General features: G+C 39.3%; 1 protein-coding gene across 20 annotated transcripts in view; it reads right to left on the bottom strand.

Annotated features, from left to right (window-relative positions):
* Positions 1 to 26,055, bottom strand: part of SLMAP (sarcolemma associated protein) — an 89,648-nt gene that overhangs the window by 49,149 nt on the left and 14,444 nt on the right. For all 20 annotated transcript variants that reach the window (XM_084292852.1, XM_084292841.1, XM_084292845.1 and 17 more), the window contains exon 3: positions 5,310 to 5,457. In XM_084292852.1, the coding sequence (XP_084148978.1) occupies positions 5,310 to 5,457 (148 nt within the window). The remainder of the gene's footprint in view (positions 1 to 5,309; positions 5,458 to 26,055) is intronic.

The raw sequence follows: 26,055 nt of genomic DNA, 5'->3' as shown, positions 1-26,055 counted from the left end.
GCAGGTGAACAAGAAAAGGCATAAATGCCTTCCAGCATCGGTGCTTTGCTCTGCCTTCTCAGACGTTCTCTGTTCACAGGAAAATTTACCATTAGAAATTCCAGTTTAGGCTGTGTACTTGGTCCTGGCCTATGAAGCAGGTCCAATTCCAATTCTTCCAAATGAGCAATGCCTGGAAGATTTCTTCATTGCAGTGAGTTAAAACGTTATATTTGGTTCATAATACAAGGGTAAAAAAGAATGCATCTTACCTGTGCTAGTTAACAGGAATATAGAAGTATAAACATAATAATGAGATAGCTTTTTGACACAATTCCTGTATCTAGAGACTTCAGAGGTAACATGAACAATTTATGTCACCTGACACTCATTTGGCATTTGGAACTTGCCAAGTAATCGCTATTTAAAAACATAGAGATCAAAAAGGGAGCACAACAGAGAGTACAGGAACATCCTCTTGGGCACTATGAGCACCAGCAGCATTCAGGACAATATGTATCTACTATTGTATGCTTGTAGTATGTATCTGAAATACACAGCCCTAGTCAAGAGACCTTTCATTTCAGAAAGATTCAGAAAGTTTGCTTCTCCGGGACTGAATTCAGGATATTTTGAACTGACGAAAGATCCTGAAGAATAAGGGAAGGAAATAGAGTATTTGACTCTCCAAATATTCAGGACACTCAAGATTCTTCAAATATTCTTCAAACATCAAGATCAATCTCTCTCCTCGTTTCCCAAAAATTACACTGGTATCATTTTCGATAAGAATGCAAACAGTCAAATCACAGCTTTTTTTTTTCCTTGTGTAGTTCTATGATTTGGGAAGTAAATCTTCTCAATCTCACAGAAAGGAGGATAGAAGTTATTTGCTAACCACCCCAGCAAGCTGGATCCAAGTAACTATATGGTCTTCTATCGCTACACCTAAAGAACCCACCAACATATAAGACACAGCTGCTCTACTTTCGTAGTTATTAATATCAGCAAAACAGTTAAACGGGCTTTGAAAAAAAAAAAAGGACAATGGGTGTTTTAGGACAACGGAAGTACTCCAGGGAAAAGAGACAGGTCTTTGAGGAAGCTACCTGAATAGAATCTAAAAATACAGGAGACGATCCACCTAAAGAGTTCTTCCTTAACCTGCATTCAGTACTAAAAGCTAAATACTTTGGAGAAATATCCTTTTGGCTACAGCACCTTAAGTTGCTTTGCCTTTAAGTTGAAACATTAAATTTACATGCCAGCAAAGGACAGGACCTTTTTCTTGGAACAGATTAATCCATGGGTTTGGGGGCCTTTTTTCTACAGAATTTACAAATCTGTTCTTGAGAAAACAGTATAAGAATAAACAAAGGTACATTAGGAATATTAGCTGTATTAGCTGTAGCTTGTTGTACTCACACTGCTTTCACATGGAAGGCTCCTTTCCTTTAAGGCACCATAAGGAAACTACTGATTTCAGGAAGAAAATACGAGGGTATGTGAAATCAAAGGTAACAGGCAGCCTTACCACTGCACCATGCATCAGGTAAGCACACAGTGAGATTATGTAATTCTCAAGTTTTTTCCTTAATGCTCACACTGAAAAAACATACTAAAAATCTAAAGCTTTTGTGGTGTTAAATAAATAAATATGGGTCTTAATAGTGACTGAAATAGTGACAGTGAAAAGGCACGGAGCATTTTGTTTGGTTTATAAAACAAGAAATAAAATAAAATCTTACTCTATAATGAACCGACAGCTAAAGGGTAAACAGAAGAAAAATCAGACAGCCTAAGGGAAAGGTAAAGCAACACATTAAGCGTTATAGTGGCAGCTGGAGAGGCTAGTAGGAATTGCTTTCCCTCCTGTCTCTATTATTTCCTTCAGAATATCTATTATTTCCTTCAGAATAAACAATAATAAATTAAAAAAAGAGACCTGTGGTTGCCCAAAGGGCAGGGAAATGCCCCTCCAGCCACAGCAGGTCCCTCAGCCCCGTACGGCTTCCCGCTAACCTGCACTCACCTCCCGGGCTGAGGGACGCGGTGTGAAGAGGTCTCGGCGGGGCCTGCGGCCCGGCCCGGTTCTTGGCCCGGCTCGGCTCGGTTCCGGGCTCGGTTCCCGGCTCGGTTTCCTGCTCGGTTCCCGCTGACAGGACCCGGCCCGGCCGCGGAGCCGCGGCGGCTGCGAGGAGGCAGCAGAGGGCGATGCCCGCCCGCGGCTCGGCGCTGACGGCCCCGGGGGAAGCGGGGCCTGGGAGCGCCAGCGAGAGCAAGGGCAAAGAAGGGAAAACTGGCTGCCTGCAGGAAACCTGACGGAGCCGACTGCAAAGCAGCATAAAAAGGGGTTCTTATCTTAGGTTTTGGTTTTGTTTTGTTTCAAAACTTTTGCTTCATGGATAGACTACTGGGAAATTATGCTCTTTTCTTGTTTTTCATGTGTTACTGGGAAAAGAGCAGTAAGGGCAGGGACCCCAGAAGTGCTAAGAGGCTGCCTCTGGTACTTCACCTGGCCAGTTCCATGCACCTAGGACACGGCACGCAGCGGGTGCCCCACCTGCACAGGCTTTTACGAACTCCATGCCAGGGAAAAGAGGGATGAAAGGTCCAAACCTGACCAGAAAAAAAGCGTACAAACTGTATTTGAACTGACTCATCAGGTTCTTACTGATGGCGCTGGAAAGCCTCGCTCCCTTCCAAGTGGGTACTGTTAACTCTTAGAGTGTCCTGGTAAGGAGTAAGACATTTAGGAACTGCTAAAAGAAAATAAAGCAAAGCACACCAACACAGGGAGAAAAGCACAGTAGGGTGATTAATAGATAAACACGGCAATAAGGATAGGGAAATGAGCAGGCCTGGGTGCTCGCTCGTAATAACAACGAGCAGACGAATAAGGAAGCAGGAGGGCTGGAAACATTTCTCTCAGGCCTGTTAATGACTTCAGCTCGGCAGCAGAACTTGGAAGAACCGGTGCTTACATAAGACAGCCCGAAAAAAAAGTCACTGAACGTGCCACTATTTTAACGATCCAAACCAAGGTCATATTTGCAAGGAAATGACTTACTAAAACACAGGCTGAACAATAAAATAAAAATAAATATATTCTAGCAATATTTACGCAATTCAAAATTTACCTAGCCAAATACACACTGCCTACCCAGTCATAACCTTATAATTGCATACAGCTAAATGCTGTGATGCCTTATGCAAGTAAAGTGTTATATCAGAATGCAAAATGGTTTTAAAGGGAACCACTAATTTAAAAACTCCTTTCATGTCTGTGTTTTGTTACTAGGTTAGGTTAACAGTAACATCTGAGATTACTGCAATGAATTGGTAGAAAAATAAACTTTTATGTGCATTCCAATTGCATTCATGTGTAACCACGTTAGCTGTGATGCAGCTGTTTCATGCCCCTGCATGATACAATTTTCATTCATTGCTTGAGGAGGCACGGAGAGCAAGACAGCAAACTTGTACACCTTCCTCATTAGCCAGCTCAGCACATTCATGAGCAGTTCTGGAGTACAGTTCCTATGTTCAAAGCAAAGGGAAGGCAGCAAAACCGGATCGCTCATGACACAGAAGCTTGGTCACAGGGATCGTGTCCTGTAAAGCTAACACAAAGCCATTGGGAAGAACTACTGCTGTCATTCAGGTGACTGCTTACAGCGAAACTTCCACATAAATGAATTGCAAATAATTGCTGATAAAAAAACAAAGGAACTATTTTTTTCTTCCAACTAAATCTTAAAATAAAATAAGTATTGATTTAGGTCTGAATAGACATGTACAAATTTGGTTCCTTTTAGTGGGGACAGTACCATATCAAATAGACAGTCCCAGGTTCATTGGAGATGCAAAGTATTCCTTTGACCTATTGATACACTGAATACTACTAGTGTTTGTAAATATTTGTAGTTGTGTCACATGAAGTAACATTTTAAGTAACTCCTAGATGATACCAACTAAACACCCAGGAGTTAAATTTTCAATAACATAATTTGTGAGTAAACAAACATTTTAATGACCTTTACTTACAACTTTAATAGTTGCTTTGTTCACTTAAGGCTCTTCAAAAAATCTACTGCTGTACAATGTTTTTTGTTGTTGTGTGTGTGTGTTTCTGTGTGCTTTAAGTAAAAATTTTACCATCAGCAAAAAAATATTTAACATTATTCTTTCAGTTCATCCTTTCCGAATATACTTTCCTTTAAGGATAAGCATGGATAAGACCTATGAAGGTCTTGTTCAATAAAGTAGTAAAGTAGAAATGCAGCGATGACAGTTCTGCTGTTTTATTGATAAATCAGTCACTGGATTACGATCCTTCCACACACGGCCAGAATACTGATGTCCATGAAAGTAGCAGACCCATTATGTATCTTAAAAGTCTTGATGATATTTATTACCATCTATTGATTACTATCTAATAATTCAAACACAGACCAGCCTTTAAAAACAGAAATGGCTCCTGAGACACGGTACATGAATGCAAAAGAATAGAGACTGAGGCTGCATTTTTAATCGAATTACAAAGACATGTAGCTTTTATCATAATATGAGATCTCCTGAATGTGAATACTGGGAGGGGGACAGGAACAAAACCAAACCAAACAAAACCCCATCACTTCATTTTTCAGCTAGCAATTTTTTTCTATCCTCATTTTTAAGTAACTGCAGGAACCAGAAGTAGTACCAGTCATAGAAAAAAAAGTACCTAGATACCTTGACAAGAATAAAATTACTGTGTTTAGTACCTGTTTAGCACTTTATCAATAAACTCGGTTTCATACTTCCGCCGCATTATCAGCTGAAACTTTAGGGTTCATATGCTTGAAAGAAAGGTAGTGACAAAACCAAACCCAAAAGAACTATGCATACAGCCCCACGCACACATGCTCACACTGAAGTTTTAAAATTGCTCTAAGTCAATTGAAGTGAGACAACAGGCAAGCACAGTCCTAGTGACCTATCCTCCTTTTCTGGATCTGCATTACCCATTCAAAAACACACCAGCACTCATACAGCCACCCAAGCATGTGGTTTAGGGAAGCAAGTCAGTTGAAAATCTAGTTGTCAGGGTGGAGGAGGGGGACAGAGCCAGTTTTTTCAGCAAATCAGTTTCTTGATCTAGTTTACCCTGCAGCCACAAGACTCACTGCCAGCACAAAAGAGGGAATGGAACCAAAAACAAACAAACAAACAAAAAAACTGTTTCCTTTCTTACAACAGGAATACCATTTACTCTTCAAGTTCACACTGCAGCAAGATATTCCAATAAATATAGTTGGGGAAAAAAAAAAAAAGATCCATACCCTTACCTTTCCGCGTGTTCTCCGTCACATCTACACCAAACTGGATGATGTCACCTGACATAATCTCACATGGTGGGCTCTCCTCAGATCCTCTACTCAGTCTCTGACTATTAATAAAGGTACCATTACTACTTTTAGTGTCTTGAAGATAGAACTGTAAAAAGAAACAAAAAGAGTAGTTAAGTTATACAGGAAAAAAACAAAACAAAACAAGTATGATGAAACTGGAGCTCCAGTAAAATTTTATTTGTTTTAAAATATAGCTTGATACCCAATGTAGAAGAGAACTAATGGATTAAAATCAAACTGTTCTCAGGATGTAACAGTTTTACATTATCAACAATTATTTTTATTTGATTTTTATTAGTTTAACATACAATTGAATTCCAGCACATACATCATGCAAATAATTGCAATGAACTACACTTAACCTACTGCCTGCATGGAAAGAATCAGACGTTGTTAGCAACACTTTTTATGTAAGAATTTATGTTAGCTCACAACAATTCTAACTGCATACAGTTTATGATGGCAACATTCCATGACACAAAAGTGCTGGAGGGAAGACTAGCATTGAGGGTGAAAAGAAAAGGTTTGGAAGACGACAGGATTCAGGAACTGTAATAACACTTCAGTGAAACTAAGGAAAACAAAATGAGGATGCCTTCACTTCTCAGGGAAACTAGTTCACGCTATTATGTTAATCTTAAGATTGCTGCATCATCAAGTACCTTTGCAAATATCCATTTGTAGAATTAATTCAATTTTAATAGCCACTTACTGAATCTGAAATGGATTATGACACAAGACTTCTAGTCAGAGGAACTGCTGCATCTGAGGAGAGGTTACCGAGCAGGTGAGTCACCTGGCAGAGGACCGGTGCCACTGGCTAAGACCTGTTCAGCAGACAGCATGAAAGAGGGGACTGGAATGTTATTAAGCAGCCAGGTGGAGCTCTGCTATCTGAGCCATATTCAGGAGTTAAAGACAACGCCAGTTGTTAAAGGATCCTTATGGGATGCTAGAAGTCCCTGACTGCCTGCACTTGTAAGGAATCTCATCATGTCCCAAAACAAGTATAAGGCTGGGGGACAAGTGTTGCCTTCAGAAATGAGGATATTCCCATTGTTTTATTATATATTTATTTTTAGAACTCTGTGAGGGAAAAAAAAAAAAAAAAAAGCTTTTATTTGTCTCTATTATCATATTCCTCAAAACAAAAAAAATAAAAGTAATAAATATAGCACCCCAAAAATATTGAAGGAAAATGTGGTCTTGAAACGGAGAGACTAGCTCTGCTACTCTTCAAATCTCATCTTGCAAATAACAGCAAGCACATGACACACGTGCTTGTCCTGAGTGGCATAAAGTAGCGTCCCTAACCTGAGAGCTTCAATGCCATCGCGTCCAGAAGCTAGGACTCAATACAGCAGGTAAGGTGAATGTCAAAACTGGAAAGCTCAGCTAGATGGCAACATGAAAAGCAACACATGAAAGACTTTTTTCTAAGAGATACGCCTTTGGTCTTAAAGAAGAAAAATCAATTAGTCATATGCTCATAAAGGTGAAGGTAAACATGAATTATGGACAGATCAAGAAATATCGCCTGCGTTCATTGTATTAACAATCAGATCCACCCACTTTAAATAGTAGTCTGTATATATTATTAAATATTAATATAAACATAAGTCATAGAGCTTTTATAACAGTTTAAAGTCAATCAAATTAATTAGCTCATTAATTTACTAATCTGAAAGTATTCAACCCTCTCATGGTTCCATGCAGAGGTAATTATTTTTACATCCTGTTTGTTTTCAATTAGTGCTCTGCTCCACTTGAAAATCCTTCTGTTATGAAAAAGTGAGTCACAGGCAAGGAGAAACAAACATGTTATTTGCTTTTCCCCACCCTTTTCTTTCCTATACATAATACCTGCCTCTTACTCTTCAAAATTTTTGATTCATCACTGCCCATTGTAAACAGATTTCTGCAGAACCAACAGACAATATAGCACAGAGAAATACGAGAGATACCGCAGGAAAGGGAGTGCAACAAAGCATCAGCAACACCAAACTTAGAAAGTACCAATGGAGTCACAAAACTCAAAGTGGGGAAAAAAATAAATAAATGACTAAGAAATACACATCAGATTTAATACTATCAAATCTATGTCCATTTATGTGCACGTTACTGAATTTCATTATGTAAATTTTAGAAAAGTGATGCTCTTTAAACAACTTGAAGTCTTTATAAACAGGATTAAACTACTCTGCTTCTTGCAGCTAGTGAAGAAATTTGTGTCCTTTTCTTGTACCACGTCCAAATGTTATTTCCCTACTAGTTTTCACCAGTTGACATGGTCTTTCTCAAAGGTTAATTCCTCCACCACTTTTGTAAGGTTGTTAGAAGTTATCCTCCTGAACCAAAAACAAGCACAAGCCCTGAAACAGACACTTGTATCCATTAAGTGGTATTTATAGCAGTATATTGGTATTTAACACAGTATGAAAGGTGCCATGTACTAGGTTCAGTGTTCATGTACAATTCCCCAGATGCCTTTAACACCTCAGGTAGGTAATACAGTGCCTTTCTGTGAAAGCACCAGCATCTGTTCTTCCCGATTTTCAGTGCAAACTGACAAACTTCAGCAGCAACCAGCTTAAAGACTAACCAAACATTTCACTTTCCCATTGCTCATCACTGAGTTTCACCACCACCTCCTCAGCTGTTCTGGCTCGAGCCTTTATTTAGCCCCAGCAAACCAGCTCTGAGAGCTGACACCAGTTGCACGAGGAGGTGCTTAAGCTGGTAGTGCCAGAAAAAAGGGCAGCACATACTGACCTAATTACACCTGCTTTTGCAATCCCCACCTCTCTTCAGATCAAGCTAAAGGCTCAGCCCTTCCGTGCCTTACCTTAACAATTACTGCACTTTAGAGGGCAGACCATGGGCACTCGGAGCACCTCAGCTTTGGAGGCCTGTTAAAGAATTAGTTCATCCTTGGTACAGACAATTACATGTAGGGTACGACCAGACAACATGCTGTTATTTAAAAAACTCGCTCTCCAGTATCCTAACACCTCCTCAGACAGAAAAAAATTCCAGCCCACATTTCTTCCTTAGTCATTTATGGGTTTATGCTCATTTACATCCTCTCCCATTTAGACCTCTTTAATAAACTCAGTTAACTGTGGACATCCTACCACACTGCTTCCACACTTAAGGAGACTATTTTAAAGCAAAATTTGCAGTTCATCTGTACACTCAAACTTCTCCAGGACAGCCCATATTATTCAGAAATGGCATTAAGTTCCAAAAAGTTAGATTTTTGTTTCCACAACACTTTACGAGGAATTCTGTAGCATTGCTCATATTTCAAGTTACTGTTCAGTTCTGCAAAGTGAAAAAAGTACCTCCTCTGCTTTGACCTGCGTTGGATAAAAAAAAAATCTGACTCCATTTAAATTCCATTGCTTTCTAGGTCAATGACTCAAAAGAGTACCAGCAACTTGCTAAATCACAGAACACATTTTACTTTCATGCAGATAGCACTATGCATTTTCCCCCTGTAAAAAAAAAAAAAAAGAAGTCCTAGTATTTTCTAAGTACTGAAAGAGAAAAAATCTTCCTGAGACAGTTCAGGACTATGACAATACATGAAATTTATGCACAGCATATGAATTCTAGCTGATATTAGGAAGTTACAGAATTGCGATGCTCCAGAAGGCCAGATTTACATATGAGCTTTACTATGAAATGTAGGAGACTTTTCTTCAATGAAATAAAACCAAAGGAAAAAAAATCACTCTGATAAACAGGTATTATGCTAACACACTATTTCCAGCAGGTAGGCTGAAGATAACTCCTTACTTAGTGTGCATGTGTGTGTTTCCAAGCCATATGGAATTCCAGTATAGGATGAGACACTTCTGAAGGATCTCAGAAAAGACAAAGGACCGGGTCAGAGATGCACGGAAAATCTTGAAAGAGAGAAGCACGCTTTTCCAGTGATTTAATTACCTCAATTTAATTACAGTACAAGACTAGGGTAAAACAAACAACCGATGTGCTTCTGTTTTGGTCTCTTCTACAAGACTTGCTTTTAGCATTCCCTTCTTGCATCTTCATTTTGACTACGTACAGCATTTCTCTCAGTACACTGCCGTATTTCGCTAAGGATCACCCTAGAAATTTAACATGAAGTTCTAGAATTAGCCTAAAGTGTAGGCAAATAAATCATCAGTTAACTTGCTAGTTTAACATTTTAGCTTTCTCAGAACAAGATTAAGATCTCAAAACCCAACAGTGTATAATAATCAATCACACATATGCAGAAGCCAAAGATAAGAGATCTGTCTATGGCATGGCTTCTCATTACAAAGCAAAGGTAGAGATGGAGAACAAGGGCTTCACATACAAGACAAGAAGAAACCAATGTTTAAAAAGTAAGTACTCTACTGATGAGTTATTGATCATTCAAATGTTTTTTTCCAAAAACTCTTATGATGTAACTACCGCAAGTACAATACAATGAATAAGAAACCTCAACCTCCAGAATGGAAACACACCGGTAATGCAGTAAGGCAGTAAATGAAGCATGGTGATCAAGACAGACTTGCAGAACACTTGCAATCACTACATAAAGGCATCCTTTTCCATTTAAGAGTACACTACTGCTGTTCCATCAACCTCAAACTTCTGTTCAGGGCAATTACACTGACAATTACAGAGAGAAGAATTACTGAAGAACTGGGACAATTTGTCTCTGCAAATCTAAGATTCACTCCTGGAAGAGGAGCGAACTCTCTAAAAACGCAGACACAGACCACAGCAAACACTTGCACATCATCCTTATTCCATCACTGAATTATTAAGCAAATAATAAGCACCAAAATGTAGGCCATCGCCTCTTTTACAGAAAATCAACCATTGCTATACCTTATTCATTCAATGCATTACACGCCTAGACAAATGACATAGAAAGAACCTCCCCATTTCAGGGCTTCCTCGGTTACCCTTTTCCTCATCTCTATTTCCTGTGTGAAAGAAGCATGCACAACTCCCACACACTTGAGAGCCCTGTTTCACAGACTTGAAGGCATCAATTTAGTCCAGAAAGATTTAAATGTCAAATTCCAATGCAAAGGAGATGACGAATTCCTTTTTGCTGTATTTACTACCACAAAGGTGCAGCACGGCTGTCAGCTAGAGCAGTAAAGCCAGAAAATGCTGCAGCTGAAGATGGGAGGTTCTTCCCTCTTACCGTGCTACAAACTAGAAGACCACTCGTGGAATGATTAATGCTGGTATTACAAACACAGCCCCTGAGGACTAAAGCCAATAAACAAATGCAGCAAATAAATGAGGCTGTAAAAATTGGAATTCTCACCTTTTATTAATACTTCAGTGCTAAATTGATCTAAATAACACAACTGTGGTTTTGCATCACACTGAGTATTCTACTGTCAGGTGCAGTATATTGCTTGTGTACACCCTGAATTGTGCACAAGGATCTTAAAACAATACACGATGGGGTCAAACCAATATGGCCAACATTTATCACACCGCAGCCAAAATTTTCTTCTCCCATACAATTAGCAGATCACTTTATATTCCATAAAGTATTAACACTGAGTATTTTCTGGAGTTGGGAACAGCACTCCAGCTAACAGAGTACACTGTACAAACTACAATGAATTCCAGGTCGCTCCTTTGGCTGTAAGATAGATGAGAAGTTCAAATGCTAAATTATCTCCAGATTCAATTGATTGAGTTCCTCATTCTGGTCTGCTTGGACACATCCTAAATTCCTTTCCTCTCACTCGGCTAACTCCACCCACCTATCAAGGAAGTAGAAGTATTTTTCTCCATAAGCAAGCATAATTCACAGGGCGGGGTACATCAAGCAAAACTGCTTTTCTATTTAGTTTTATATTTGCTAAACACATGGACCTAATAGCTCATTGCTCACTGAACTCCAGCTCCTTAAACAATGTGGACACAAAACTAGGGCATTAACTTCTGAGTTCTCAGCAAATCTCTTGTTAAAGGGATTCTACCAGCTACCTGAGGCACGCACACGCTGTGAAACTACAAGTGACAAAAAGAGAGGGATTTGCCAGGCAGATTGTTTGGACTGAAGGAGAAGCAGCAGGTTATTCAGAGACCGTAATTATTGAAGGTGTGCAGAGAGAAGCAAAAGTTGATTTTTTTTTTTTTTTTAGTAGCTTGTTTGGAAAATAAATTTAACCATTCTTTCCATGCATTAAGGATAAAAAAAAAAAAAAAAAAAAAAAAAGACACACACCACACATCTCTTTGATACAAGACTGGGCAAAAATATTCACCCTAAGCTTTCAGCTAGGATGTACGCCTAACCTAAATCTACCAACTCTGGTGAAAAAGGCTGAAGTCCTCAGGTATCCCCAGGAATTCAGCACCATACTTCCAAAGCTGCCAGCAGGCCCAAGGGGCAGGAGGGAGAGGACAGCAGGGAACCACTCATCTGCTGCCCAAGTGGCTCGTGTCTGTTTACACCTTGAAGGTTTGTTGATTGTACTGCCAGGACAACCCTGCTGGTTGCTCCTATCTGTTGTCAAGCAAAATAAACTGCAGCAGTGAGAGCAGCTTTGTGCCTGCATAACTCAGTCGGGGTATAAACAGACAACCTTTTCTGGATGTGGCTGAAGTGCTCCGAAGTATTAATCCCTCTGCTGCTTGCCATGCCCTGATAGTTCGAGTGCTTTCAAATTCACTACGGGCCCTGTCATTCAGCGGAGCTTTGTTTGAGCTAACTCAGCCGCCTTTGCCTGAAATGGGCACAGGGTCTGCGACAGGGCAAGGAAGCCAAGAGGCAGGGGAGGAGGAACCACCTCAGGCAGAGGGGAAATGCAGAGCAGCCAGACACTAACAGCTCAACCTGCAGCCTGAACGTATGTCTATGTCCAGCCTCAAGTTACTCCAGTGTTTGCCTTCGTATCAAAAGGTCACCTTTCTCAATAAAACCAAGCAAACATTTCCAGATGCGTTGTACCTGCAAACGTTTCAGTGCAGTTCGTTCTTTTGACCTCTCCAGCTAAAGTAAGAACTGGGACAAGAAGAGTGTGCACTTAGCACAACTCTAAATAATGGTACTGAAAGCACTCACAAAAAAACACCAAACCCACCAAAAACCATGTGAAAGCATGTTTGCAGAGTTAATACCACCTCCTACCTGTCAGGCCAATCAGGCAGAAGAAGTTACTTTCTAAGCCAGCACTAAAACCCCGTGTTTGCTAGTAGTTGTAACTTACTTGTTTGAAGATGAAAAGTTCAGGACTCAAGGTTACCTATGGTCAACAACACTATGCTATTCTTCAACGTGTAATCTTTAGATCAGGAAAATTCACAAACAGGATGCCAAACATTTACTTTACGAGAATTTTTTAATAACGACCATTTCCTAATATAAATTAATTGAAGCACCATTAAAAAAATTAAAAATGTTTAATTATTCAGCTTTAGAATGACCTACTTGGAGCATAAAGGAGTTTTATGTAAACAGTTTGGGCTATTTATTATCAAATAAAATCCTCAAGTTATATTGTTGTATTGTTCAGAGTAATTACATAGAACAGATTGGCAGAAGATGGCTAGAAGTATAACTTCAGGATCTCCAACTAAATGACAATCCAAGCCCTCCAGTTTAATAAATAAAAATTCATGGTCACAATTTAAAGCTTGTGGATATAAATAAAAGACCGAGAAATAATATCTCTACTATTTATCTCCCAAAGTGTGCTGTAATTATGGATTGCTGCCTACAGGTCCAAACCAGTCCCATGCACCTTTCACACCCACTGTACCATTCACAGCCAAGGTCTTCAACTCGCACATGGCAATGGATGGAAGAACTGGGGCAGCTGAACCCATTGCCCTTTGCTGCTTTCCATGATGGGGAAGGAGCAGATAAATTAGTTTGATGGCAGGTACAGCTGAACAACTCAGAGCAGTTTCAGAACTGCTATCATTTTTTTTGTTAATTTTTTGTTAATTTGGCTGACGAAGACCTGGGCTAAAAAAGTGTATAGTTTAGGGCTGGTTCCTAAGCCACGTACTTGTACCACCCACTGCAGCAGCAGCATTTGAGAAGAGCATGGCAGAGGGCAGCCTGCACATACCATGCCAACTGTCTGGTTTCTCTACATGTCAGCTTCTTAAGGCTGCAAAGTACATATTACAACTAGAATCCGGAGCTGTCTGTATTACAAAGACAGCTATCTGAAACAGGAGACAAACTTAGAAAACAAGGAAAAACAACATCAGGTTTGTTTTCATAAAATATAAGTGAACGAAGTGTCTTAGAGTGCCTGGAACGCCCCACCAGTCAGTACAGAACTGTATGGCTGTCACTAACCCACTTCCAGGTTTCTTTTATTTACTTTAGCTCTATAAGGAACTGTCACCACCTAGAAAAACATAGCCTCTGGCAAAAAGACACAGAAGTGTGATGGGAAGTTTATACTGAAAATATTCTTCTATATGAGACACAGGTAAGACAATGTTAAAATGATATTTTACACTGAGAGCAGTGCTTTTACTCTGTGCTTGTGCACTCATCCAAAACTTTGCATAAAAGATGCTTCCATCTCTCTCTCTCAATTTTATTTTTTTTAAAACTGGAACCAACCAAGAAGAACAGAAGCATCATCAGAAAGGCTATTACCCTTGCTAACCTACCTGACCTCATACTCCTCTGGCATAACTGACAGCACTTTTAACCTCACAAACTCTTCTTAGAAACTATTTATAACCTAGTTTGACAGCTGTGAATTTAATAGCCCCCAAAAATCATTCTGTAACTGAAAAATGCCATAAAACACCCCATCATAGAAGGATGAGTCCTGAACATCCCCTACTGTACAGGAACACTTCATAACTCAAACTTCTGTAATCAACATCCACATAAGAAGACTGATGTTGAAGGACATGACCTGCAGCAATTTTGTGCACTCTGCCTAGGATTAATTCTGCTTACTGAATAAAATTTTCTGTGATGAACAGAAGATGTGGAATAAACTGGTTTGAAACGGTAAAAGTTACCCACGAACACTGTTCCGTCCGTAGATTATGCAAATAATCCAGAAACGCAGGCACAGTCAGGAGAAGCAAGATGACAAGATACTTGAGAAAAACCTTGATTTTTTTTTTTTTAACCAAAAAATGTGAGAACACTATGCAAAAATAGATCTCTCTCTACATCAATGTCACTAGTTTTGATGCAAAAGACTATTTTTAAAAAGATGAGATCTAGAGGAAGAGATCTGATTTACAAGTAATTTGGTTTATATATAGCTGACTGACTTGCTACTGTAAGACATCTGTCACCATAGTTACTAATTACTACTCTTTAAAATACCTCTTTTACTTAACTTTTGTCCTCACAGTTCATAAGAATTTCCCAAAATCACCCTTTTGCTACAAATGCTGGATGACTTCAGGACAAGCAGAAAAGATTTCAATTAATTTTCTTCAGGGCTGAATCTTAACGTCGGTCACTTCACACACGGTCTGTTTTAAAACCCCTCTTTGGAAGTAACTCACAAAATAGCTACGGGCATTAACAGCATTGGAAAAGCAGCAGCGACTCCATTCTGAAAACAGAAGCAGGACCAATTTCCCAACTCACTACTGATTTCACACAATTGTCTTGAGAGGGGAAAAAAAAAATGTGAATTTTCAGCCTGAAGGTATTTTAAGGTATATTGCTGCTGCAAGTGCTAAGCTAAAGGAAACAAACAATAAAGTGCAATCCTGAGAATGGTTACTCACATGGTCCCAAGATGCCCAGACTGATTCATCAGACTACAAAAGCAATATAATGAAGAGACTTACTTTGCATGACTGCTGTCACAGACAACAGTATCTTTTACAACATACAGATACTTTGAAAAAAAAAATTTTTGTAGCTTCATATTAAAAACCTGGCTAGTGTTACAGAATCACACACAGAATCACAGAATTTCTAGGTTGGAAGAGACCTCAAGATCATCGAGTCCAACCTCTGACCTAACGCTAGCAGTCCCCACTAAACCATATCCCTAAGCTCTACATCTAAACGTCTTTTGAAGACTTCCAGGGATGGTGACTCCACCACTTCCCTGGGCAGCCCGTTCCAATGCCTCACAACCCTTTCGGTAAAGAAGTTCTTCCTAACATCTAACCTAAAACTCCCCTGGCGCAACTTTAGCCCATTCCCCCTCGTCCTGTCACCAGGCACGTGGGAGAACAGGCCACACAAACAGATTCATACAGATTCATTACAGATTTATACAAACAGTAAAGGATAAAAAACAGGTTTTCTAGAAGGATGTTGTACTTGTTGCTGAGTAAGCAGTTGTTCTGCTCTACTTAAGAAAGCTGATTTTCTTATTACACAAAAATTATTATTATTACATTTAATATGGCTACCTATCATTTATCACGGTGATACCAGTGATTACTCTGTGTAACTTACATCAACTTCTATCACTATACCAGACTTAACCTGGGGCAAACAAATGGACAAGGTGACTTTCTGACATTCCTCTTTACATTACTGTGTTCTCCGTATAAATCAATTATGGAAATACACCACAACTCAACGCAGCTCTAAAATAAAAAAGAAACAAAAAGACTGACTAGGTGATTACCCAGAAATCCAAACTTCTTCAGGATAACCACTTCAGATAGCACAAGAACCTCTAGGTGTAAAAAAACTGCAGAAATATTCATCAGTCCTGATGCCCTTGCATGAGTACTTTCCTCCAAAACTCAGCTCACTGCACAGTACTCCTGTTTGCTGTAATACTTTTATGGGACTTTGGCAACATGAAATATTTGAACTTTGCAATAATGAAAGTAAACATTATCCTGAAGCGTGCAGTCCTGAAGACTGTATTTGTTGGAAACAGATATCCAGGTAAAATAAGCAAAGAATTATTAGCTCTACAAAGAACAGGTTCCCACATAACTTTTATTTTCAAATGTGTGTTCCTAGAAGTCTGCAATTTATCACTGCAGTTTCTCACCTTTACGTACGAAAAGCACCTGTACTAAATTTCTTCACCAGGGAAGAATGCTAGAACTATTCAGAGAACTAAATTATTTATTCTTAAATTCACGATCAAGAGAAGTGATTACACGTGACAGTTACTTTCCCTGACCAACTTTAAAGGAATGCTTGAGTACAGGATAAAAAAAAAAAAAAAAAAAAAAAAAAAAAAAACGCAAAAAACAGAAAACATGGTCTTGTCGCTGACTATAGTGATGAAAAGTGTGACAAAAAGGCAGGTTTGTCATGTTTAAGCATAATTTTGCTCTAATTTAAGACCAGAAGTAAGGCATAAATCTCTTCTACTCCTTACATTTTAAGAGGCTGAAATTACTAAAATTTAGCACAAATAAAAATGAAACCCAAAGATCCATAACACCTACTAAAAGAAATGCAGAACTGTTTCAGTGGGAAAACACTGGAAGACAGGCAGAACTGACAGAAAAAGCAGAAGAAAAATTTTAAAAATGTTTAAAAAAATGAAATCTTGAAATACTACCAGGATCTAGCACAGCAAAAAATTAGAAAAATAAATTCAACACTAACATTATCCATAGTTTCTGCTTCCTCAAAAATCCTGAAGTACCTACGTAACTCATACACAAAAAATTAACTGAAATTGAAATTTTCGTTTAGAAATTTAATTAAATCACCAAACAATATTTTTCATTTGCAAGAAAGTGGAAAACAAAAGCAGAAGCCAACAAGATTACCTGATACTTTGCCAGATGAAGAGCCAGAAGAGAAAATCTGCTTTACGGCAAGCAGAAAGCACGAGGCTAGTTGGTGTATCGAGAAACTCCAACTCTCATCCACAACCCCAGGCAGTCGGAGGTCGGTGCAGCACAGCAAAGGCTGCTAGCTATCTTGCCACACTGCTAAGTTTCTCCCTTTGGTTAATCATTACATCAAAGCTCCTCTACTCCTTGCGAAGAAAAAAAATCTCCCCTCACGTGTTCACTTTTAACTGTATAGAGAATACAGGGAGAATTTGGTGCAGCTGGTTTAACCTTTCCTCGTTTCCACTCCTTCCGCATAAGGCCCTGCCGTGTTTGCCTACAGTCATTAATGCCGCACTACGGCTGGTTTATGGCAGAGAAAATTCCCGGTGATCACACAGCCAGATACAGAAAAAACACACGTTGGATTTCACAAACGTTCCCAATTTAAAACACGGTCTGGGAAGCAATTTTCACAATAAAACTGTATGGAAACTTTTTAAAATCCTGAAGAACTAATGAGGGGTTCCTTCCTTTTAGCAAGGGTCAGGTGCCACCTGCAAAGACTTGGGATGTGACTGCAGTGCTTGGTGCTCACATCTGAGCAGAGCTAGGTAACTCACCTCTCCTTTACACAAAGCAAAGACGTCTTGCTTTCTGACACCATCTGCTCCCAAACTATTTATTAGCACAACAGTTTTCAAAACGTTCAGCACATTTCTAAACTGCAGTTGAAATGACTGTACTGGGATACGTTTTATGCTATAAACTCAATGCAGCCAATAAAGAGGCAGAAGCACATTTTCTAACTCAAAACAACTGCCTAAGCACAAGTGACTCTGCACTAATTTTAATTGTGTCAAACCAGGTATTTCTGTAACAGGTCCAAAACACAAATATTTCCTTAACAGAGCCCCGTGAGTTCGCTGCACACATCTCCACACTGAAAACAGGGGGTCACCAGGGCACTTTGCTCCTCCATCTGTTTCTGAAAACTTCTCTGGGTCACGTAAAGACCAAAACATTTTTATTCTTTATAAGGACTAAATTAAATTTATTTCCATTCTGTGTTTTGAACTTGACCATTCCGTACAGAGAGCAAATGTAATTAACTGGAAACAAAACACTGTCAGAGAAGGGTGCGGCTCCGTCCAAAGACGGAAAATTCATTTTCCAGAACGGAGGAGAAATTTGACAATTGGGAGTTTATTTGTACTCAAGGCACTGCCAAGTCATACCTCCAACAAAGTGAGAGTGAAAATAGTCTGGGAGGAGGCTGGATTTATTTGCAACTCACTCTCAGGTCAAGACTTCCAAAGTAAGCAGCAATTGAAACGTTTGCAAACAACAGGCTGATTATTCCGGTGTCCTTTTGAGATCAATGATTAGACATGAAAAAAATGTTCACCGTTTTTCTAGCTTAAGGAAGGAAATACCTAGAGCACGCATCCACGTACTGAGACGAGTCTGCCAGTGACGCGATAGATGGTGCAAGCTGCTTCTGATGGGTGATCTTGGAGGGTGTTCGTGAGCCATCTGTGCAACCTCCTGGGGCCGGAAAGCCAGCCCAGCCCCGGCAGAGCACAGGTAGGATGTTGAGGAGCACGGTAATTGCTGTTTCAAGCACAGTGACTCACGATTTATACTGGTCTTAGCGAAGGGCAAAAATCACATCCATGGCACCTTGGGTTTACAGATTAAAAGCTTTGCAAACGTGGCAAAACTTCCCAAGCTAATTATTGCAGCACAGCTTCCCATGCACAGTCTTTCAGTGTCTTTTTTTCTTGTTATTTTCCATCACTTCCACAAAGTCACCAGGGACTTCACACTGATAACACCAGGCCCACGACTTTTGTTCTTCGGACAAGGTAAAGAAACCTGAATGCCTTTTCAAATCTCTTTGTCAATAAAAAAAAAGCACTCAGAACACGTGCAAATGCACATGACCAACCTGCCAGGGGGCACCAGGAGCACAGGGAAGGGAGCTGCAAAGCTCTGCTGGCAACCTCAGCCTTGAGCTGCACAGCAGAGAGGGAAGGAGCCCACACCTATCAGAAATACATTATCAATCAACGTGCCTTATTTCCTTCTAAAGCAAAGTACAAGTACAAAAAGAACCTCCCTCGAGCACCAGTGGCTCTAGATTGTCACCAAAGGAATACCCCCCATGATAAATCTCATATGGGATTAAGAAGTAGATGCTTTAATTCCTTAATCAGCCACCAGGCAATTTTTCAAATGGCAGATCCTTCAGCGTATGAAAACCAGAGGCATCTACAGGCGGATCTCAGGTCATATTATCCAAAGGTCAAAACACAATATAACAGCATTCTTACTGAGAGGATAGGCATTTGTAATTGCTAGAAACATGCAGTGGATTCTTTCCACAGTTCACACCCTAAGACCACCAATATTAAGCGGCTGATTCTATGTAAGTGTATTTTCTCAGGTCATTCTTTGCACTTAGGTATCATCATCAGAAAAAAAAATAATAATTTCACCTTCTTCCCCTGCCACCTTGACCCTTTGGGAAAAAAAAAAAAAAAGTTTGGATAAGCATTATTTTTTGATCCAGACTGATTAAAAGAAAAGAGGGTGGGAGGTATAGACAGCTTCCACCTGAAAAGCACATGCAAGATTATAGAAAGATGCCTGGTCTCTGACTAACATGCTTTTCCATGCAGCTACCCATCAAGGGACCCTGTCCTGCTTAGCATAGCGGCCTCGTACATTATTCATCCATGAATAAAGGGCCATTAAGTGACTTTTCTCATTAATTCAGTCGTGATACTTTAAAGTAGGCAAAAATAAATAAATAAAGGCCAGCTGTAGAGAACATATAAAGCAAAACTATCCTGCCTACTAAGAAAAGCTGCTGAACAGAACAGAATAACTAAAAGTGAAATTAGTGTAGGCCTAAATGACTTGACTATACTTTAAAATAATAATAATTAAATAAAATCCAATCAACTAAAAGGTGAACCTTACCAAAAGATTAGCAGCCTCGCCAAAAGGTTAGCAATGTCACGTAACGCTTCCCATGTGGTTGCCAAAGGCATGTCCCAAAAGGTTTAACTAACATACCAAAGAGGCCCAAATAATATTTTCTTAAGATTAGGAAATAATTAAATTATACATGAAATACTTTTTTTTTTTTTTTTTTTTTTTTTTTTTAAGTACACCACAGTAATTATGGTTAGTATTCCCTGTCAATTTACATAACATCAATATTATGTTTTTTCTTTGTAAAATCATGGTGTTACTCATTTGACAAGGAAACAGCATGCAGTCCCACAGACCAACAACGAAAAAAAAAGTTTGCAAGCATGAAAATGTCTTTTTTCAACTATTTAAACCTGAGTTGCAACCACTAGAGGGCAATAATTACACACACACATCCAAATTTGGTAAAGTGAACAAATTCAATGGAAAAAAAAAAAAGCACCTATCACAAAATAAATCAGGTCTGTTTATTTTATTTAAGCATTTTTCATACCAAGTCATTAATTGTAGTATATATATTGTTGTCTAAACTGTGAATTCCATCTTTACAGTCTAAAGTCTTCATACAGAAGCAATGTTTAAACTACAACATTCACATTAACAATTCTTCTGCTTCTCAGATTTGAAAATCAGGTTTCTCACCTTCGATGTTCCTGCTACCGAAATTACGTAAATTACTGAAATTCTATCCAGAGTAAGCATGTGTAAAAATCATAATGTTGTCAAAGCCTTTTCAGATTAAACATAGGAAGTGAACTTCCTATTCAGTGGTAAAAAAAAATACCGAGCTAGAAGTTGGCCATATGCTCCAAAAGAACTGGAATCACCATGCAGATTTTTTCCACGTCTAATCAGCAGTTCAAAAATATTGCTGTTCTGAGAACAGGGAGGCTTTTTCTTCACAAAAGCGTTTTCCTGAAATGTGTTATTGGCATTTAATATATTAAGTTTTGCTACCATTCGTTATCCAGACTCTCAGAAGAACAAAAGAGAAAGTCCATAAACTAAAGCAAATCAGCAGATTGAGTCATTTACTAAAAGAACGAGCATTAAGATGACTGGGAGAAGAACATGCGTTGGTAACCCTAAGCAATAACATTTAAAGAATTGTTTTAAGATCTACAGTTCCATTAGGACGCGGAAGGAAACTCAGCAAGCTTGGTTTCTGCAGTCATTAAGAATGATAATGACACTGAATAAATGTTCGATGCATTCAGGCACGCATCAGATCAGTCCCATCTGAAGGAAAACAAAAACCAGATGAACCCTCAAATTCAGTTCACATGAAACTCCGGCTGCACCCCCAGTGTAAACACAGCCTTGCCACAAAAAAAACAAGTTTGCTCTTAAGTAGTAAGCTTTCACATACCAGGAGGCTTGTCATCCCAACTTAAATTTAATATGGCTGTAGACAAGACTATTTATACTTTGATTAAAGAAAAATCAGCAAGTCTTTTACGCTACCTATAATTAGGTAGCATAGTCTAGTATTAGTATGAAGTTTTAATAACCTTGAATTAGGATTAGATGTTATCCATAGTTTGCTTCAAAGGAAAATAACTTGGGTTTCTGCGAATTGGCAGCATTAAGGGCAACATGACTACACACAAATTCAAGAGAAATGTGTTCCCTCATTGTTTCTTCTGTACTCCTCTGAATCATAGTTTTCTCCTGCAGCCTGGCAGTGTACTGAGGTCCTATGCAAATACCAGGCATATCAAAACCTGTAGATGATGCAGCCAGCCAGAACGTTTTGTTGGATTATTGTAGCTTTGCATTATTTCAACACCATCATTTATAAAAATAAAAAATAAAAAAATGTCTCTTTTGCTAGAACAATTTACTAGATGGATTTTTACAAAGTGTTTACCTGTCGAAAACACGTAAAACGCTTCAGATTAAAGGCTGCCTGCCCAGTCTTAAAACAAGATGCTATTACTATAATAAGAATGGAATGATCATTTTATATAGAGATCGGTAACAGCTCTCCTGCTTGCTTGTATACAGATCCATGTGAATATTCACTGAAGCTACATAACCTGGAAGATAAAGGCAATAAATGAAGGGTAAGATTCTCTTACATCAAAGTACCTTTCCATGCTGCTTCCCTTAGTAGGCAGTAATTAGCCTGCCTATTGCGGGCTTCAAAAGGAGGAAGCAAGTCCTTTTCCTGCGGGATCTTAAAACTACCTCCTTCCTCTGTTGCCATCTGACAGCAGGGGTTTGAAGAACCATTTCAGATACTCTTAAATAAGAGATTCAGTGGCAGTTCCTGGAAAGAAACATGCACACAAGCTCAGCCTTTACACATCACCTGGCTTTACTGGACAGCACATTCCTTGACAGCGCTCAGTATCCCCCAGCTAAGTTTTCAGGGAAGTGTCAGGAGTCAGTTCTCTGCTTTCTCTGTGTATTTCAACATCTTGCATCCTGACAAGTTCCCTCTTTCTCACAAGGCCTATGCCATGCAGCAGTAACGTTTCACAGGGCACCCAACTGCAGGGAAGGTGAGCTGGGCAGTGCACAGCCTCTCTCTTCTCCCAGCCATCTGCTCTCAGAGCTGCTCCATTCCGCGTCCCCAGCTTCCTCCCTGTTTACGTGCTCTGGTTTCTTTTGGAAGGAAAATTGGGCATGTGGAGGAACCAAGTGCAGCCAGGTCCCCTCCCACCACAGAACTGAGATGTGTCCAAAGCATGTAAGTGACCAAAACACACCACTGAACATCCTGCACTATAGGTTCAACCTTCAATAGAAGGTATCTTAAAAACCAGGGAGTGCTGCACTTGCAGGCAAATACTTTAGGAAATTCTTTACAAGCTCTCATGGGACAAATAAGCTACTTTTGTTTTTTCCCCTGGTGTTTGTTTATTCCATGCCTTGCTTTTCTCATCTCTTTCTTAAAGTTAGGTACAAGACCAAATAAGCACTTAACCAAGGTCCCCCCCTTTACACTGTTAAATTGCACTTTTCACACCAAATTCAAAGCTGGACAGCTTGAACAGCCTATCTACCTACAGGCTGCACACATGGGACAGCCTGCCAGCTTCCAGGCTCAGCAGCTCACTGCCTCCAGACTCTCAACGCCAGTCACAGCTAACCAGAACCAGCTCAAAGCATCTCACTCGTTATCGTCCACCTTCTCTGAGTTTCTCAACGGTTTTATAACCTCAGTGTTTCTTAATAGGCACATCAGGAATGGTGACGTTTTCCTCACTTCCTTTTGAAAGGTTTAGCTTGAACATTTAAATAACAGAAGCAGTAAACAAGAGTGTTAAGGCACAGCGACAGTTCAGAGTAACAATGTAAAAAAGAAAAATCCCAGGCCAACTCACACAGATACTAATCTGATGAAAACCAGCAGGCATTTCAAACTCACTGAACTCAATACTTTATTTCTAACTATTCTACCAATGTCTAAATTATATTGTTTAAAATAATTTACAAATGTACTAAACAATTTTAGAAAAAATCATTCATATACTCAATGTCTAACTGGCATTTTTTCCCCTTAACTTTAAGAGAACATTATAGGCATTAAGCAAAGCGATTCACTCAACAGTAAAATCCTGTAAGTTGCAGTAAAGTATCACTGCACTGGGCCAGAATGCCACATTTCTTTCCCAGTAAGATGAGAATTATTTGAAAACTTTATTCAGGAACAACCATCACTTTTTACTCTTCCACTCCCCTCTTTCTAAAGGTTTACACTTGTATTACAAATGCATATTTACTGGCATCTTGCTCTACAAACTCCAGGAGCAGGAGAGGTGTGCCCATGGTGAGTCAACAGCTGGAACCTCCACACCACTTAACTACAAAGATTACTGCTTAACTTCTCTCAGATTTTTGTGTAGCCATCATTTCAACTGAAAATTCAGTATATACCAGAAGAACTCAGTCCCTAAACCATTTCAAGAATAAAACAGAAATAAGATTTAAAAAAGAAAAGCCTTAATTCAGCCAAATAATAAAATACTTCTAACTCTCCTCATTTTGGAGCACAGAAATCATTATAAAGCAGTACTTAATCCTCCTTATCTTACATTAAGAGTCACTCTCCAAATACGTAACTAACAGAGCAAATAAAGATTTAATTTGAGCAACAGTATTTTTACTTCTCACATTTCATCTAAATTTTTGTTTTCCATTCATTTCCGATACTGTTTTACATGGATGTTCAAACTTAGCAGATCAAAATCGCTATTTACAGTCACAGAGAGTCTCAGAAAAAAATAAATGCCTTGGATTTCTGAAGACAACTATTAGAACTTTTACATTCTGCAGATATGAAAAGTAATCCCTCGTGCCACTTTGAGGACTCAAACATTTATCTCTACTTTGTATCAACTACAGTGCAAACTGAATTTTATGAAATAACATATTCAAAACTACACCAACTATAAACTCTTTGAGCTGTGACAACAAAGTAAATAAACATCAGCAGCTCTATGCTGCTAATTAAAATACAAAGCAAAACCACTGAAGCAAACCCTCAAATCCAATGCTTTCCATTAGAGGGTCAAAAAACCTTCAAAAAAATCTATTTAAAACCCATTTAAAAACAGGTGAAGTGGTAAACAAGAAGTCTCCATAGAACAAACAGTTATGGCACAGAGACTGCGTATTTCTCACTGAGCTTAGGAACAGGCTTCCATGGACATATGGAACTATTCTCCCTAACATCTTTAACAGAAGACAACCTACCTTACATTTGCAATGAAAACTCTGATCAAGAAACATTTATCTTGCTGCACAAGAAGCTAATGATAAATGCTATTCCTGCATTGCTCACAAAGATGGCTCCACTTATCATGTTAAGAGTATTTCCATAGAACTGAAGAAATTCAGCTGAGAGAAATACGCATTCTTAAAAATGAAATATGCAAGCAGTAAACTTAACAGAAATTTTTCAAGGAAAAGCTTTGTTACCTTAAATGATAACTAACCTTTACGATGATTTTTTTCACCAGCATAGAAGTCTGCTCGTCAAGTACTACACTTAATGGTAGAAGTAAATTTAAAAAGGAGAAGTGGTAATACATGTTTCCTGTTATGTGTTTTTTTTTTTTTTTTTTTTTTTTTTTTAAAAAGAGCAACTTGCAATCTGAAGTGTGTAATCTAACTTCAATTGTTGTAAAGTTTCAATATTCCCTTTTGCATCACTCCACCCACTTGCAACATCAATCACCTGGTCTCTCTCCCATCTTCACTAAATCTTCAACAGCATCAAACTCCATGGTGTATCCTCACTGCTGTGGTGCTTGTCTCATTTGACTGGTTTAGCTCTAAGACTGAAAAGCCGTCTGTGCGCAAGTGCTGCTACAAAAACCTGGACAAAAGCTGCAAGGAACCAAAGCTGCAGCTGAGCCAGGACACTGCCACAGCCCCTGGGAATCCTGCCTTCCTGCGCTGCAGAGAGGGACAGCAGGAAGGGGAAGGTGGCAAGCAGGATCACAGTGACTTTTGGGAAGACACGTATAGACTGTGTAGTACCCAGTGAGAAAGGGGTGCTTGAAAACAGACAGCAAGTAGATAGGGCAGCTCCTTATGAAAGGCTGGAATTTTTTTTCTTCCCCATGAATGGGCGGAATACAGGAGCACACAGCCTAGAGCACAGGCAGGGGAGCCGACGTCTGTGGCCAAGCTGTTGTCAGAGCAGCCTGAGTTAAGGGTAGGTGTGTGGATGGCAGGATGGATGGGGCACCAGTCACGGAGAAGGGCTCATCTGACTTCCAAGAACTACTTTGGGAAAATTACCAAGAAAACAGCCAGAACACCCACAACAAAAACTAAAGCACTCACAGCTACATAGGCTCTAGGTCTCAAGTGAGCTAGAAATATGAAACAAGGATCACTTCAGTCTGATGCTGTAGCTCAATGGTGCCTTTGTTGCCTACTCCATTTCACTCTCTGTTAGCTTACTGGCAAGAGCATCTTGTTCTCAATGACAATTGTCAAC

Source organism: Netta rufina, assembly GCF_964035555.1.
Source record: "Netta rufina genome assembly, chromosome: 10".
Lineage (NCBI taxonomy): Eukaryota > Metazoa > Chordata > Aves > Anseriformes > Anatidae > Netta > Netta rufina.
This window is presented reverse-complemented; position numbering and strand designations above follow the sequence as displayed.